This window comes from Phoca vitulina, unplaced genomic scaffold (assembly GCF_004348235.1).
Source record: "Phoca vitulina isolate PV1807 unplaced genomic scaffold, GSC_HSeal_1.0 scaffold1, whole genome shotgun sequence".
Taxonomy (NCBI): domain Eukaryota; kingdom Metazoa; phylum Chordata; class Mammalia; order Carnivora; family Phocidae; genus Phoca; species Phoca vitulina.
Genome location: NW_022589704.1, coordinates 51655998 through 51670300, shown reverse-complemented (window position 1 = coordinate 51670300; position 14303 = coordinate 51655998). Strand labels below are relative to the sequence as shown.

The 14303-nt window shown below is 35.8% G+C and overlaps 1 protein-coding gene across 4 annotated transcripts in view; it reads left to right on the top strand.

Moving 5' to 3' along the window:
• UBE2E3 (ubiquitin conjugating enzyme E2 E3) overlaps window positions 1–13777 on the top strand; it is an 83244-nt gene extending 69467 nt beyond the window's left edge. For all 4 annotated transcript variants that reach the window (XM_032407040.1, XM_032407049.1, XM_032407058.1 and 1 more), the window contains exons 4-6: window positions 7781–7913; window positions 11638–11785; window positions 12990–13777. In XM_032407040.1, coding sequence (XP_032262931.1) covers window positions 7781–7913; window positions 11638–11785; window positions 12990–13087 — 379 coding nt within the window. In that variant the 3' untranslated portion in view covers window positions 13088–13777. The remainder of the gene's footprint in view (window positions 1–7780; window positions 7914–11637; window positions 11786–12989) is intronic.
• The last annotated feature ends 526 nt before the right edge of the window (window positions 13778–14303 follow it).

The following is a 14303-nucleotide window of genomic DNA, read 5'->3' as shown; positions in this document are numbered from 1 at the left end:
TCCCGCTCTTCTTTTACCTTCTCTTAGTTAACTCCCACTGGGTGTTTTCTCAAGCATTGCTTCCTTTGTGAAACTTCCCTGATCTTCCTAACTAGGTCACATTCCCCTGGCACTGAGCAAGGTATAACCCTCCTTTGTAGCAAATTTTCTATTTCACTTTTTTTGTGTGTGCATTTATATTTGATTAATATTTATATCCCCAACTAGATGGTAATCTCCCTGAAGGCAATGGCTGTTACATCTTTAGTTTCCAGCATAGGTGCCCAGCACAAAATAGTAGACACTTAAATCTTTAGTGAATGAATATTATTTATTTCTATTTTCTCCATTGAATCTACTGTACTTTGCATATTATAAAAGCTCAAATACATTTTTCAGATTCAGAGTGAATTCATATGCCCCACGAGGTACAGTATGAATTAATAAGCAATGAATACCATCATTTTTTTTTTTTTTTTAAGAGTTATTTATTTGTTTGACAGAGAGAGACACAGCGAGAGAGGGAACACAAGCAGGGGGAGTGAGAGAGGGAGAAGCAGGCTTCCCACGGAGCAGGGAACCCGATGTGGGGCTCGATCCCAGGACCCTGGGATCATGACCTGAGCTGAAGGCAGACACTTAACGACTGAGCCACCCAGGCGCCCCAATAAATACCATCATTTTTCACTAGACTTCACAGGTCTTGTATTTACTGGAAAGAGGTCATTCTGGGGGGAGGGGAATAGGAAGGTAAGATAATTGTGATCTGCTAGCAGATAGCTAGGTATCTCTTTTTAGTTAGTAGAATTATTCCTTGTATTGTTTCCTAAGCCATCTCCCCCTCCCATTGTCTTGTATCTCTCCCTAATTAAGTTGTGAACTTCTAATTCCTCCAAACTAGAGAAATATGACTGTTTCCAAAGCACTCAGGAATAGCACCTGTTTACTTAAAACAAATTGCCTAAAGTTTGGAAAGAAATAGAGATGTGGTTAAGTTTATATTCTCTCTAGATAGACTCACTGTGTCTGCCTTCCTACTACAAGCCAGAAGACTTTAGCGGGGGAAGCTGCGTAGCTGCTGTGAGCCTGGGTTTTCTCATCTGTGAAGCTGGGGTAGTTACAGTGACTTCTCTTTCATTCTCTTGACATTGTCTTTTACAGAGCAGAAGATTCTAATTTTAATGTAGTCCAGCTTATCAATTTTTTTTCATGGATTGTGTCTTTGCTGTTTTATCTAAAAAGTTACTGCCATACCCACAATCACATAGGTTTTTTCCTGTGTTCTCTTCTAGGATTTGCATTCTATAGTAGTTCTGTGGTCCGTTTTGAGTTAATGTTTGTGAAAGGTATAAGGTCTGTGTCTTAAGTTTTATTTTTTTACGTGAGGATGTCCAGTTGTTCAGCACCATTTTTTGAGAAGACTGTCTTTATCTTTGCTCCATCCTGTTTCCTTTGCTCTTTTGTCAAAGGTCACTTGACTTTATCTATGTGGGTCTATTTCTGGGCTCTCTATTCTGTTCCATTGATCTGTTTTTCTGTTCTTTTGTCAATACCACACTGACTTGATTACTGTTGCTTTTGTACCAAGTCTTGAAGTTGGGTAGTGTCTGACTTGGTTCTCCTTCAGTATTGTGTCAGCTGTTCTTTTGCCTCTCCATATAAACTTTATAATCAGTTTGCTGACATCCCCAGAACAGCTTGGTGGGATTTTGACTGGGATTGTGTCGAGCCTATAGATGAACTTGGGAGGAATTGACATCTTGACACTTGAGTCGTCTTACCCATGGACATAGAGTGTCTCTCCCTGTATTTAGGTCTTTTTTTGGTTTTATTTGTATTTTTAATAGGTTTTGTATTACTACATAGTGCATTAAAATTCAGGGAGGGGTGGATAAGTCCTATCAAAGTTAAATTAACACGGCATCTTAATTCAAGCTCTTCCATTATGTAACCCATGCTTCAATAAGAACTTTGTGTTTTTTTTTTTTTCATTTCAAATGCATCCTACGCTGTATATATACAATATACATAGGAATATTCATTTTAACACTGTAATGATTTAAAATGGGACACCTAACCATTATACCACCGTTTTCACAGTTGACATGTCAAGTCTTAACTTAAGTCGTTATGTCCTTTTCTCTTCGAACTAGTTCAGCTTATTTTAAGGTAAGACTTTTTGCCATAGGGTTAAAAAAGCATAGAATTTTAGTATAAACCTTTGCATTTAGCTTGGTACAGGACTAAAAAGTTGTGTGTATAAAAGCATTGTTTAAGAAAAAATGCTTATTTGTAAAATGAATCCATTATTAAATTGACCATTTGAAACCTTATATTGGGAATCATTCCAGTGCTGGAAAAGGATAGTGTTAATGACCCTTGCAGTAATTGTAATTGTTGCATTAATATTCAGGCAATGAGAAAATGGATTTTGCTCATGCTGCTAATGTTTAAAGTTATGTGAGTGGTTAACAATAAGAGCAGCTAGTAACAGAAGATTTTTAGGTTAAGTTTGTCACTATCTAAACTTTCTACCTGCTTTTTACTTTTGTTGTTTTGTGTAGAACATACAATAGCTTATAGGAAACATGGTATTTAAAAGGAGAGATGGATGTTTGTAGGGCAAAAAACAATAGAATAACTGTACTTCTCATTTTCTTAATAGCATTTAAACCAAAAATTGCATCCTCAATTATGGAATGTAATAATTGATTTTTTTTTTTTTTTTGCATTTGTGTGTATTGAGGTTTCAGTAAACAAAGCTGCTGTTAATTTTGTCTCTGCTTTTTCATAACTTGACTCAGAACTGGAATAAATTTTACTTTTGCTGTATTGGTGAAGTAAATTAAGTAAATGAACCCTTTATGAAGGTAATATAAGAAAACGTTCCCTTCCCCTTCCATCCCCTTCTGTCCCTTTCCTTTCCCCTGCTATTAAACTGGCTCTGTGAGATCTCCCTTTCTTCTCGCCTTGGGCAGGTCCCGCAGCTCTTCAGTCGCTTTGAGTTATTAAAATAGTTCTCACTTTTAGGGCATAAAAAACACAATCCATTGTAGGTTAAAGAGCCCAGTCTATATCTTACAACCTCTTGGAGCTTACATTCTAGTGAGACAGACTGATGATAAGATAAATAGGTACACTATATAATATATTAGAGAGTAAAAAATAACATGGAGAAAAAAATAGAAAGGAATACATAAAATGTGTGGAGATCATGTGTGACATTTTTAGATAGAGTGGCCAGGAAAGGCCTTACTGAAAAGGTGACTTTTTAGTCAAGACCTGCAGAAGGTGATGAACCCGAACCACGTTGCCGTCGTGAAGAACAACATTCCAGGCAGAGCTACATCTGTGCAGAAGCCCAGAGGTGGAAGTGTACATTGTGTGCTGGAGAAACAGGTTGCTACGGCCAGTTGAACAAGAAAGAGGAACAGTTAAGGATGATGGTAGTGGTGGTGGCAGCAAATTATACAGTGCATTGTAGGTCTCATAAGGCTTTGACTTGAACACAGAATAGGAAGGTAAGCCTTTGGAAAGTTTTGACCAGACTTAACATGAACTGATTTACTTTCTAACTATCACTTTGCCTCATTTCATTTGCAAATAGACTACCATGGTGAGAGTAGAGCCAAAGGTGGAAGCAGAGAGGCTATTGTAACTAACCAGGAGAGGATTCTGGTGTCTTGAATCAAGGTCAAGATGGTAGGAGTAGGGAGAAGTAGTAGAATTTTGAGTTTGTTTTGGAGATAAAATCAACAGAATTTGTCGAGATACTGGATGTGGGATAGAGTGTTGTCAAAATGAGGTCTTTGTTTTTGCCCTGATGAACTAGAAGGATGGAGTTGGCATAACTGAAATAGGGAAGATTGTAGAAGTTCAGGAACTTACTTTGGGACATGTTAAATATGAGGCACTTTTCAAAATCATTAGGCTCAAAATACTAGATTTCAAAATAAAGACTGTTTAGTAAGCATTTAGATGTATAGTTCTGGAACTCAAGATAAAAAATCTGGGCTGGAGATAGAGATTTGGGAATTAAGAGCCTACTGGTGCTGTTGGAAGCCGTAAAACCGCATGAGGTCAGCAAAAGAGTGGATGTGAGTAGAACAGGGAAGAGGTCCAAGCACTGAGTTCTGAAGGACTGGCTGTATTGATAAGTTAGGGAGATAAGGAACAGCACTTAGCAGTTAAGAAGGAAGGACCAGAAAAGTTAGGAGGAAAACCAGTAAGTATGTTACTCTAGGAACAAAACAGAGGAGTTCTATCAAGGAGGAAGAAGTGATCAACTGTGTCCGATGTTGCTGGGCCAGTCAAAAAAGATGAAGATTGAGAAATAAGCATTGGGTCTACTGGTGAGGTCACTGGTGACCGTTGATAAATGCTGTTTCAGTGTAGTGATGAGGAGTAAAAGCCTGCTAAGAGACCACTGAGATGGGACCTGGAAGGGGGAGAGTAATAGAGGTTTGTTTTTTAATAAAGATTGGGGAAATGGTATTGTGATATTCTTTGAACATGATTCACCAGAGAGGGAATAACAAATGATCTAGGATGGCACGTGGAACTGCTTGGGTAAGAGAAAGAGAATGCGAACTAGTGAAAAGGTGTGAATAGCACCTGTCTTGAGATTGTTAGTATTTATCCCTCATTTTCTACTCAGCTGTGAAGCCTCAGTGGCAGGTCAGACGCTAGCCTGGAAAATGCTTTGCTTGAATTTGAATGGAGTCAGCTCTCACCAGCATCTCACCCTCCACCCCCACCGCCAAGAATGCCTTGATTTGCACATGGCACCTTTGTGAGAAGGAAAAGGGCTCCTTATTCCAAACAAGGCTGCCAAAACAAGGGCTGGATTTTAGCCCTCACTCACCTTAGGCTCAGTATTCTTGGAACAGTAAAGGAATCATACTACCATAAGCTTCGGCCTTGCTCAGTCTCCCCTAAGACAACAAGGAAAGCCGCATTTAATATTCTGCTATAATAAACATATCCTTTGTCCTGTGGCAAAACAACATAAGTGAGAAAAAAGCAAACTTAAGAACCAGTACGAATTTGGTGTAGGAATCCCTGTTCTTCTGCCACCTGGCAGAGGGTTTTAAGACGCATCATTTACTTTCTGTGCCTTGGTTTTTTCAAGGTAAAGGCCGGAGTGGGGGTGGGGGGACGGCTTCACCCAGATTCTTTTCAGTCTGAAATTCTGTGATTCATTAAAATTCATTAAAATATAGTAATCTCCAACTTCTGAAGCATAGCATAGTTCTGCTAAGAACTAAAAAATATCACTGAGGAAGTTTGTTTTTGGGTTTTTGTTCTGTTTGGATAACAGCGCGCCTTGGGTTCTTATACAAATAAGTATTAGCAGAATTTGGAGATTAAATTAGATGTAGCAGCACTGAAATTAATAAGAGGAAATATAGCAAACCATTGAGGACAATACAGACTAGTTCACAGACTTTGTCCAAGTTCTGTCTGAGTCATTTTGTGGCTGTGGGACATATGGAAAGTTATTTAACTCTCTGAACCTTTGTTTCCTCATCTAAAAATAGGAATGTACTAATAGTACCTACTTCATAGATTTGTAAGGAGAATTAAATGAGTTATGCACTATGATGCTTTGAACAATGCCTGACTTGTAATGAGGATGGAATAAACCTTAACTAACGTTGCTATTATTATTACCACCACCACTGTGTGACATGTATAGTTTAGAAACATTTTAGTAAAACCATAGAAGTCTTTGACATTATAATTTAATTGTATAATGATTACCTTAAGTCACAAGGGAAAAATTAACTTGGAAGAGTAAATGCTCTTGAATCAGGTTAAACCTTTTTTGTTTGTTTACAAAATTAGTACTCAATTTTATGTTTTTAGTTACAATAAAAATTCACTTAGGGAATATACCTGATTCTCAAATGATGACAGAACAGTGAGCCATTATTGTAATTAGCTGCAGTTGCTGTGTATACTTGAAACATGTAAAACAGTATTTATTTTTAAAAATGTTTTTCCCTAAATAGGCCAAAACAGTGAAATTTTATTGTTCATGTACATGCCTTAAAGATAGGTATTTAAAACATCCTGCAAACATTTTGATTATACCATCAAGTTTTCTACACCCTTTCTGTATGAACTATTTTTTTCAGAGCACACATTTGATTATTGATAGCATCACTTACCTGATGTTTACAGTTCACAGTTTGTTTTACAGAATTAGTAAGATACAGTTAAATTATTTTAACTAAACTTGAAAGTCCTGTTGTGATTAATATGGGTGATTTATCAATGCTGGTTTACCCTTATTTTAAATCAAACATTCAGATCATTTCTAAACTAGTGGTCACTTTTAAAGAAGAAATGCTGTATGTATTATACATTAGTTCAGAAAGTCAAGATAATTTATGATGGCAAAGGTTAGGGAAAAATGGAAGTCTGTAGGTGAATTGGAAGGGAATTTAAGGAGTATTGGATGTGCAGCAAGTAATTGTGCAGCTAGATTATATTTGAATTATCTCTCTTGTTTCAGATTTTATAAATGAAATATGTATTGTTGAACACAGTGCAATGTACCTGGGACTTAATAGCACCTAGCATTCAGACTTTGGTTTCTAACATTCCCTAAATGTGAGATTAAAAGGAACCAGAGCTCCTTGAGGAAGTGGCTGATTGCAAAGCTGGAATCCTGGGACATCTAGTTAAATAATACACAGATTAATACAAACGGGAAAAGAGAGGGATCAAGGGCTAGCTGGTAAATGTGGAGGAAATGCTGAAGTTGGAAAATCATGATTTTATCACCATCACAGTATAGTTTATTAGTTCAGCAAGAATCACAATTGGATGTTAAATCTAGGGGTGAAATTTTGATGAAGAGTAGAATATTTGTATGGTCTTAAGGTGTATATCCAAAGGTTATTTATTGGTTGCAGGGAAAAGATAATAAGTAAGCAGTAGGAAAATCAGACAGTTTTTAGTGATGAAAATTAATATCACCAATTAGGGATAGGTGAATGAATATCTTGGTACCCTGAGAACACATCACTTATGTACTATTTTGGCCAGGAATGCACTGTCTGCATCTAATGAGGAAACATCCGATAACTCCAAAAAGATGAGCATTCTATTAAAAGAAGGAGATGATGGGGAAGAAGATAACTGTATTCTTCAAAAATTCGTTATAGAAGTCAAAGGCGGAAAGATTCCACATTAAAGGAAACAGAAGACATGGAACATAGATGATCACAAGAGTAGATTCTGCATTTGGATGAAAATTAAAATTTTAAAAAGGCATTACTGCGTCAGTTAACATTATTTTGCAGATTATAGGTTTAAAGTGTTTTATTGATATATTTACTGAAATTGTAGCTGTATTTTGATTATATTGGAGGTTAATTTAGGAAATGTGCACACTTAAGTATTTATGGGGAAAGGGCCAGATGTATTCAGCTTAATCGCACATGGCTCAGAAAAAAGCACTGTGGGTGTCGGTGTGTGTGTGTGTATACACACACAGACAGAGAGAGAAAGCAGGGGAGGGAAGGAGAAGATGAAAAAGTTAATGGGTCAAAATGCTAACAGGGAGAGTCTGGGTAAGATTATACTGGTGTTCTTTGTTCTTGGAGTTTTTCTGTAAATTTGAAATATTTGCAAATAATTTTATACATACATGTATGCACACATTGGGGCTTCTTTTATATTTATCTCATTGCTCTAGGTTGCTAATTTACCCTTAATACTTAATTGGTTTAAGATGTTAACATTCATTGCTTACAGATACACACATTGATTTTTAATTTCTTTTAAATAGTGCTGGGCCTAAAGGAGATAACATTTATGAATGGAGATCGACTATACTTGGTCCACCAGGTTCTGTATATGAAGGTGGTGTGTTTTTTCTGGATATCACTTTTTCATCTGATTATCCATTTAAGCCACCAAAGGTAAGAACCTAGAAGTCCATTCTTTAATATTTATCCTTCTCCAAAATTCTAGAGGTTAAATGTGTATTGATGTAATCATTTTTATTTCATTGTTTTTCATGAATTGGTATGGAAACTCTCATGTAACCAAGAATTTTAAAACTGAAAGAAATTGATTTCTGCCTTATACAAGTAACTTTATGATTAGCAGAAAGAGGGTTTGTTAATTGTAAATGAAAGTATGCCACTTTGCATACCAATAAAGCAGATAAATTTTTAAAAAATATTTATTTATTTGACAGAGAGAGTACAAGCAGGGGGAGCGGCAGGCAGAGGGAGAGGGAGAAGCAGGCTCCCCACTGAGCAGGGAGCCCAACGTGGGGCTTGATTCCAGGACCCTGGGATCATGACCTGAGCCGAAGATAGATGTTTAATGACTGAGCCACCCAGGTGCCCCAAAACAGAGACATTTTAGATTTATGTTGTAAGGGAAAATATCCTATGGACCTTCCTTGAGAAACATATTGGTGTAAAAAGTAAACCTGTTTGACAACTTGCAGAAATAAGAATTAAATAACTTGAATTTTGTGCTCAATTCCTTACCTTTACTGATCAGCAAAAACTAGAAAACCATAGCAAAGAGGAGGGAAACTACTATTATTTAATCAGCTTACTTTGTGCCTTCTGTAGATAATGATGTAGTAATGGGAATGATGGTGGCTAGGTGGCTTATGCCTCAGTTGGCTCTCAATATGAACTGGGTGGGTAACAAAAGGGTTGAGTTGTACCTTGTAATAATTGGCGATTATTTTTCAAGCCTTAAACATAACAATTACCTGGATAGTTTCCTCCTCTCACTTCTCATTATAAAGTGGTCCAGCCAACAGGTAAAAACCACCAATATTAAGCCTGAACATAATTATGGTCTAGTTACAGAGACTTCTGACATGTCAGGGGAAAAGTATGTTGTTATCAAGCCTTTAACCATGATGAAATGTTTTTCCTTTCAACATAGTTCCTTATGTTCCCTACACTATTTAAAATACATGTAGCAGTTTGACACCTGCGTGGCAGTTTAATGCCTGGGCTCACTTGCATGCTTGGGGGGGGAGGGCAGGGAAAGTAAAAATTAAGAGTTTGTTTTTGTTTTTAGACCTAGGATTTTTCTCCCATTATCTAATAAGATAACAGTTCCACCTAGTGGAATCTACCTCAAAGTACATGCACCAAGGTTCCCTATCATCTAGAGGTATTTTGCTGTCAGCTCGAGTTGTCAGTGTTTTTAGTATTATACTAAGTGATCCCATCAGAATTTAAGATCTTTAAATGATTGTCTTATTGAATGCATTCACGTATGTAGAGTATATATCTTGCTAGTTCAAATAAAGGAACAAAGCCCTCATGTTAATAATACTACATACTGTATTCACATTCAAAATGACACATGTTAACAGTGCTGGTGTATCACTAACTGCTCAATTTGCATTCATTGGTTAAGTTTCCTTTATTGTAGAAAACAAAATCATAGCAAAATAGTTCATGGCTGTCTTTGATAGTAATACTTATTTCTAGATGCCTCATTTTTCTTGAAATTGGTTTTAATGTGGTAGCAAAATTAGAAAAAAGTTTGCAACATTTATTTTTTTTTACAAAATTATTTTGTGAGGGAAGATTTGTTAAGACTTTTCTGTTTTCCTTGGCATCTTTTAATGTAAAATAGAAGTTGACTAACATAAATCTTTCAAACTGTAGTTCTGTATATGACTTATTAGTTGTTTTGGTTAGTACAGTGGTATGTTTTAATTTAGGATTTATTTTTTTGCCGAAGTCTCAGTATTTTAATTTTCTAATCATTCCATGTTGAATCATTCCTCTTGCCTAAGATATCTGACACAGTATTATGAAGCACTATCTAGATCTGTGGTTGAACAAGTGAAAAAGAAAGAATACTTTTGCTCTTATCTTGGTGTTAGGTGCAATTATTTCTATACAATTCTTATTTTTGAAGTTTGGAAAAGGTGTTGAACTTCTTGAGGAATAATAAAAATTTAATTCTCTTCTGTTCACCAATTATTAATAGCTGAAAGGACTTAAAGTTTTTTTTTAAGATTTTTAAAAATTTATTTATTAGAGACCGCACGCACGTGCCAAGAGCGAGCGAGGGAGAGGGAGAAGCAGACTCCCAGTGGAGCAGTGAGCCCCATGCGGGGCTCGATCCCAGGACCCTGGGATCATGACCTGAGCTGAAGGAGATGCTTAACCTACTGAGCCACCCAGGCGCCCCAAAAGGATTCAAATTATTAATTGTGTTTATAAACCATGCATGTCTGTTGAGTAGTCAGCTGTCAGTGATCTAAACATACATTATTCCCATATTCTAGAGCAGAAGTGTCTGACAGAAATCTAATGCAAGCTACATGTGTAATTTTAAATTTTCTATGAGCTACATTAAAAAGGGTAGAAAAAGACAGTGAAATTACTTTTAATAACATCCAGTACATCCAAAATATTGTCATTTGAGCATGAAATCAGTGTAAGAGTATTATTAATGTGATGTTTTACATTCTCTTTCTGGTACTGTGTCTTTGATGTGGTCTGTATTGTACATTTTTAGCCGATCTCACTACGACTAACCGTATTTTAAGAGCTGTAAGGCTAGTATGTCTACTGTATTACACAGAAGTTCTGGAGGTACAGTCCCTTCCTTTTTCCTCCGCTACTAGACCACTGGTTTCTTTCTTGTTTTTAATTATGCATCCTTAATCAGAAATACACATTTGAGGGCTTTTGATATTTCCTTTTTAGACTCTACCTGGGAGATCATATAGTACAATGCTAGTTCCAGGAGATTGGGAACTGTTTTTTTCTTTTTTTCTCTGCTATTCCAAATTAAGAATTAGCCACCCAGTTTATTTGTGATTGTTTTGGAACTTGCCAGTATTTGTTCCTATGATTTATCCTCTTTTTTCATATATCTCAGAGATATATTCGTTTCCTTTATTCATTACCTTAAGACCTTGCTTATTTCATTTTGCTGTGTTAGTCTAACAAGATACTGAACCAGTTACAGAAATGAAAGGCTGAAAAATAGACTGGTGATTTCATCAACCTTCCTCTAAATCCTTGTCCAATATTTTCTGATACATGACAGGACATTAGCTGAGTTGATAACTAATCTTTTCTACTAAGAAACTAATGTAACTTTTGTTTTTTATGGTAAGAAAAATTCTTCACAAGTTCCTTCTTACCTTTGGCACTAAAACACTTCTGTTCTCTCTCACATGCTTTATACAGAGCTGTATGTGCACACGTGTGCACGTATGTATGGTATGTGTGGTCATGCGTACATAGAATTACTTTATCATTCATTTAGAGTAAGCCAGCCAAATCAGCTGCTCACTTTGGTGTAAAATTGATATAGTTCCTAATCTGCTGGGTAAAAAAATTTCAACTGAATTGAATAAAACCATTTACTTTTTTTTTTTTTTTTTTTCAAGTAGGCTTCATGCTCAGTGTGGGGCTTGAACTCACTACCCTGAGCTGAGATCGAGTCGGATGCTTAACCCATGCACCCCAGTTAAAATCATTTACTTTTGATATTACTTAAACCTGGTATTTAATTAGCTCTTCACTAAATTATTTTCTATTTAGTATCTATGATATATTACCCTTTACTTTTGCTGGTGAGAGTTTTAGTTGGTAATAAAGCACTCATTTTCTTTGTTTTTAATGGAACTGCCCTTAGGTTACTTTCCGCACCAGAATCTATCACTGCAACATCAACAGTCAGGGAGTCATCTGTCTGGACATCCTTAAAGACAACTGGAGTCCTGCTTTGACTATTTCAAAGGTTTTGCTGTCGATTTGTTCTCTTTTGACAGATTGCAACCCTGGTAAGCAAACCTTTTATTAACACACACAGTGGGGCTACAGAAATCGGTGTGTTTTGGCTGCCTTAACTATGGATTTGAGAAAGTAAATGCTGTTGGTGGAAAGATGAGCATAAATCATTTTGCAAGGAAATTATCAAAGCCATTTCATTTAGAATAGACCAGAAGTTTCACAGTAACTTTCTTTAGTTTATTAATGGCATGTTACCTATAATTACTTTCTTTCTGTCATTGATGGACTTTCTTCTAAATTCTGTAGCTGTACAAACCATGTTTGACAGGAAGAAAGCCCTGACTGGCCCCAGTGCCTCCTTTTCTTACTCCTTCCATGCTGCCTTGTGCTCTACAGCAACCACTTAGTAACGAAGGGCTTCTAATTCTCCTTCTTTCTTGGATTATAGTTAGGTATTTTAGAAGTAGTAGTAGTGGATATTAAAGTGATAGTTTATGAGTTGGACCAGATTATATTAACTCAGAGATAAAGCCATTAATAACATAGTTCCTAACATTTTTAAGAAATGCTTATTTGCTACATATTAACATGTGTAGTTGACTTGAAAAAGTGACGTTTAGACCTGGGATTTTGCATGTTATCTTACAAGTGGTCATTTTTTAAAGAAGTTGAATTACTTTTTCTATATATTGGACTAATCACCAAAGGCTTTTACTTTTATCATAAACCCAGCAGTTATACCTATGCCCAAGAGAATTAAAAAGGGTGAGGCAGCTCTAAATGAACTGATAGGGAAAGCTCTCCAAGATATATTAAGTGAAAGAGCAAGGCACTGAAGGAAAGTACATATGTATAATAATATTTTAAATGCTTGTGAATGTGCATAATATCTACACAGAAATGCTGTAAACTGTATTGTAAGATTTGAGTTTTTATTTTAAAAATCACATTTTTAAACAGAAGAAGGTAGAAATATAATCACCAAGCACACTTTCATTGCTGAATAAAATGCCAAGAGTAGTATTAAAAAATCAAATTTATTAAGTCAACTTGTATTTTTTAGTTTAAAGGGCTTTTCTAATTTCAGTATTAAAATACACAGATGATTATTATTTGAAGCATTTTAATCTTGAAAATTTAGCCATTATATACCAAGGTGCTGCTGAAAAATTAATGTTTCAATTTAATAGACTATTAAAACTGTAACTTTAAGACACTGTATAATATCTCTTAATGTTCTTTCTACTTTTCCAGCGGATCCTCTGGTTGGAAGCATAGCCACTCAGTATTTGACCAACAGAGCAGAACATGACAGGATAGCCAGACAGTGGACCAAGAGATACGCCACATAATTCACAGAATTTGTATGCGGTGTGAAGGAGCAGAAGGCCCCTTCCCACTGTGCTGCAAATCTTTATAGCCTTTACAATACGGACTTCTGTGTATATGTTATACTGATTCTACTCTCTGCTTTTATCCTTTGGAGACTGGGAGACTCCCCAAAAAGGTAAATGCTATCAAGAGTAGAACTTTGTAGCTGTAGATTAGTTATGTTTAAAACGCCTACTTGCAAGTCTTGCTTCTTTGGGATATCAAAATGTATTTTGTGATGTACTAAGGATACTGGTCCTGAAGTCTACCAAATATTATAGTGCATTTTAGCCTAATTCATTATCTGTATGAAGTTATAAAAGTAGCCGTAGATGACTAGGAATTATGTCATTTGTATTAAACCCAGATCTATTTCTGAGTATGTGGTTCATGCTGTTGTGAAAAATGTTTTACCTTTTACCTTTGTCAGTTTGTAATGAGAGGATTTCCTTTTACCCTTTGTAGCTCAGAGAGCACCTGATGTATCATCTCAAACACAATAAACATGCTCCTGAAGGCATAGTTTCCTGTCGTAATATTTTAAGTCAATCTTGTTAGAAGGTGTATCTGAGATGATTGTTGATGAAATAAAAATGCGGATATGAAGATTGACTACTAAGGACCAGTACAAATAAATGAATTGTTAAATTGAAAACATTTGAAATCTTGTTAAATGTGTAGAGTTTTTTTTTTTCCTTGAAGTACTAATGAGAGAATATAATGAGCTTAAACATGTAAAACTGGATTTAAAATCATTGATCTCAAAACACATAAAGCTCTACTTCGATAAGATGATATTTGAGCAAAAGATAATATGAAATTGTGACTCACTGAGGAATCTGGTATTAACTTATGGAACATTTTGTTTCCCAATTGGTGATTTTCATCCACCATTGGACAGTGTTGTCAAATAACTTTAATCTGATAGTGCTTCTGTGTCATTGGTACATTTTTTACTTCTAGTACTGGTCTTGAATTTTCATGGTGTATGGTGTGTATTACCATTCTTATTATGGCACTTAGCCAGCAGATAATAGCTAGAGGCAGAGTTGAACACAGAAACCATTGTCTGGCCTGAAGGTGGAATAGAGCTCTGGATTAGTGTGCAGATCTGGCATTTATTTCTCATTTGAAAAAATAACTAAATTTTAAGCGTTTTACAGGTTATATAAATTCCTTCTTTTTGGTTACAATTAT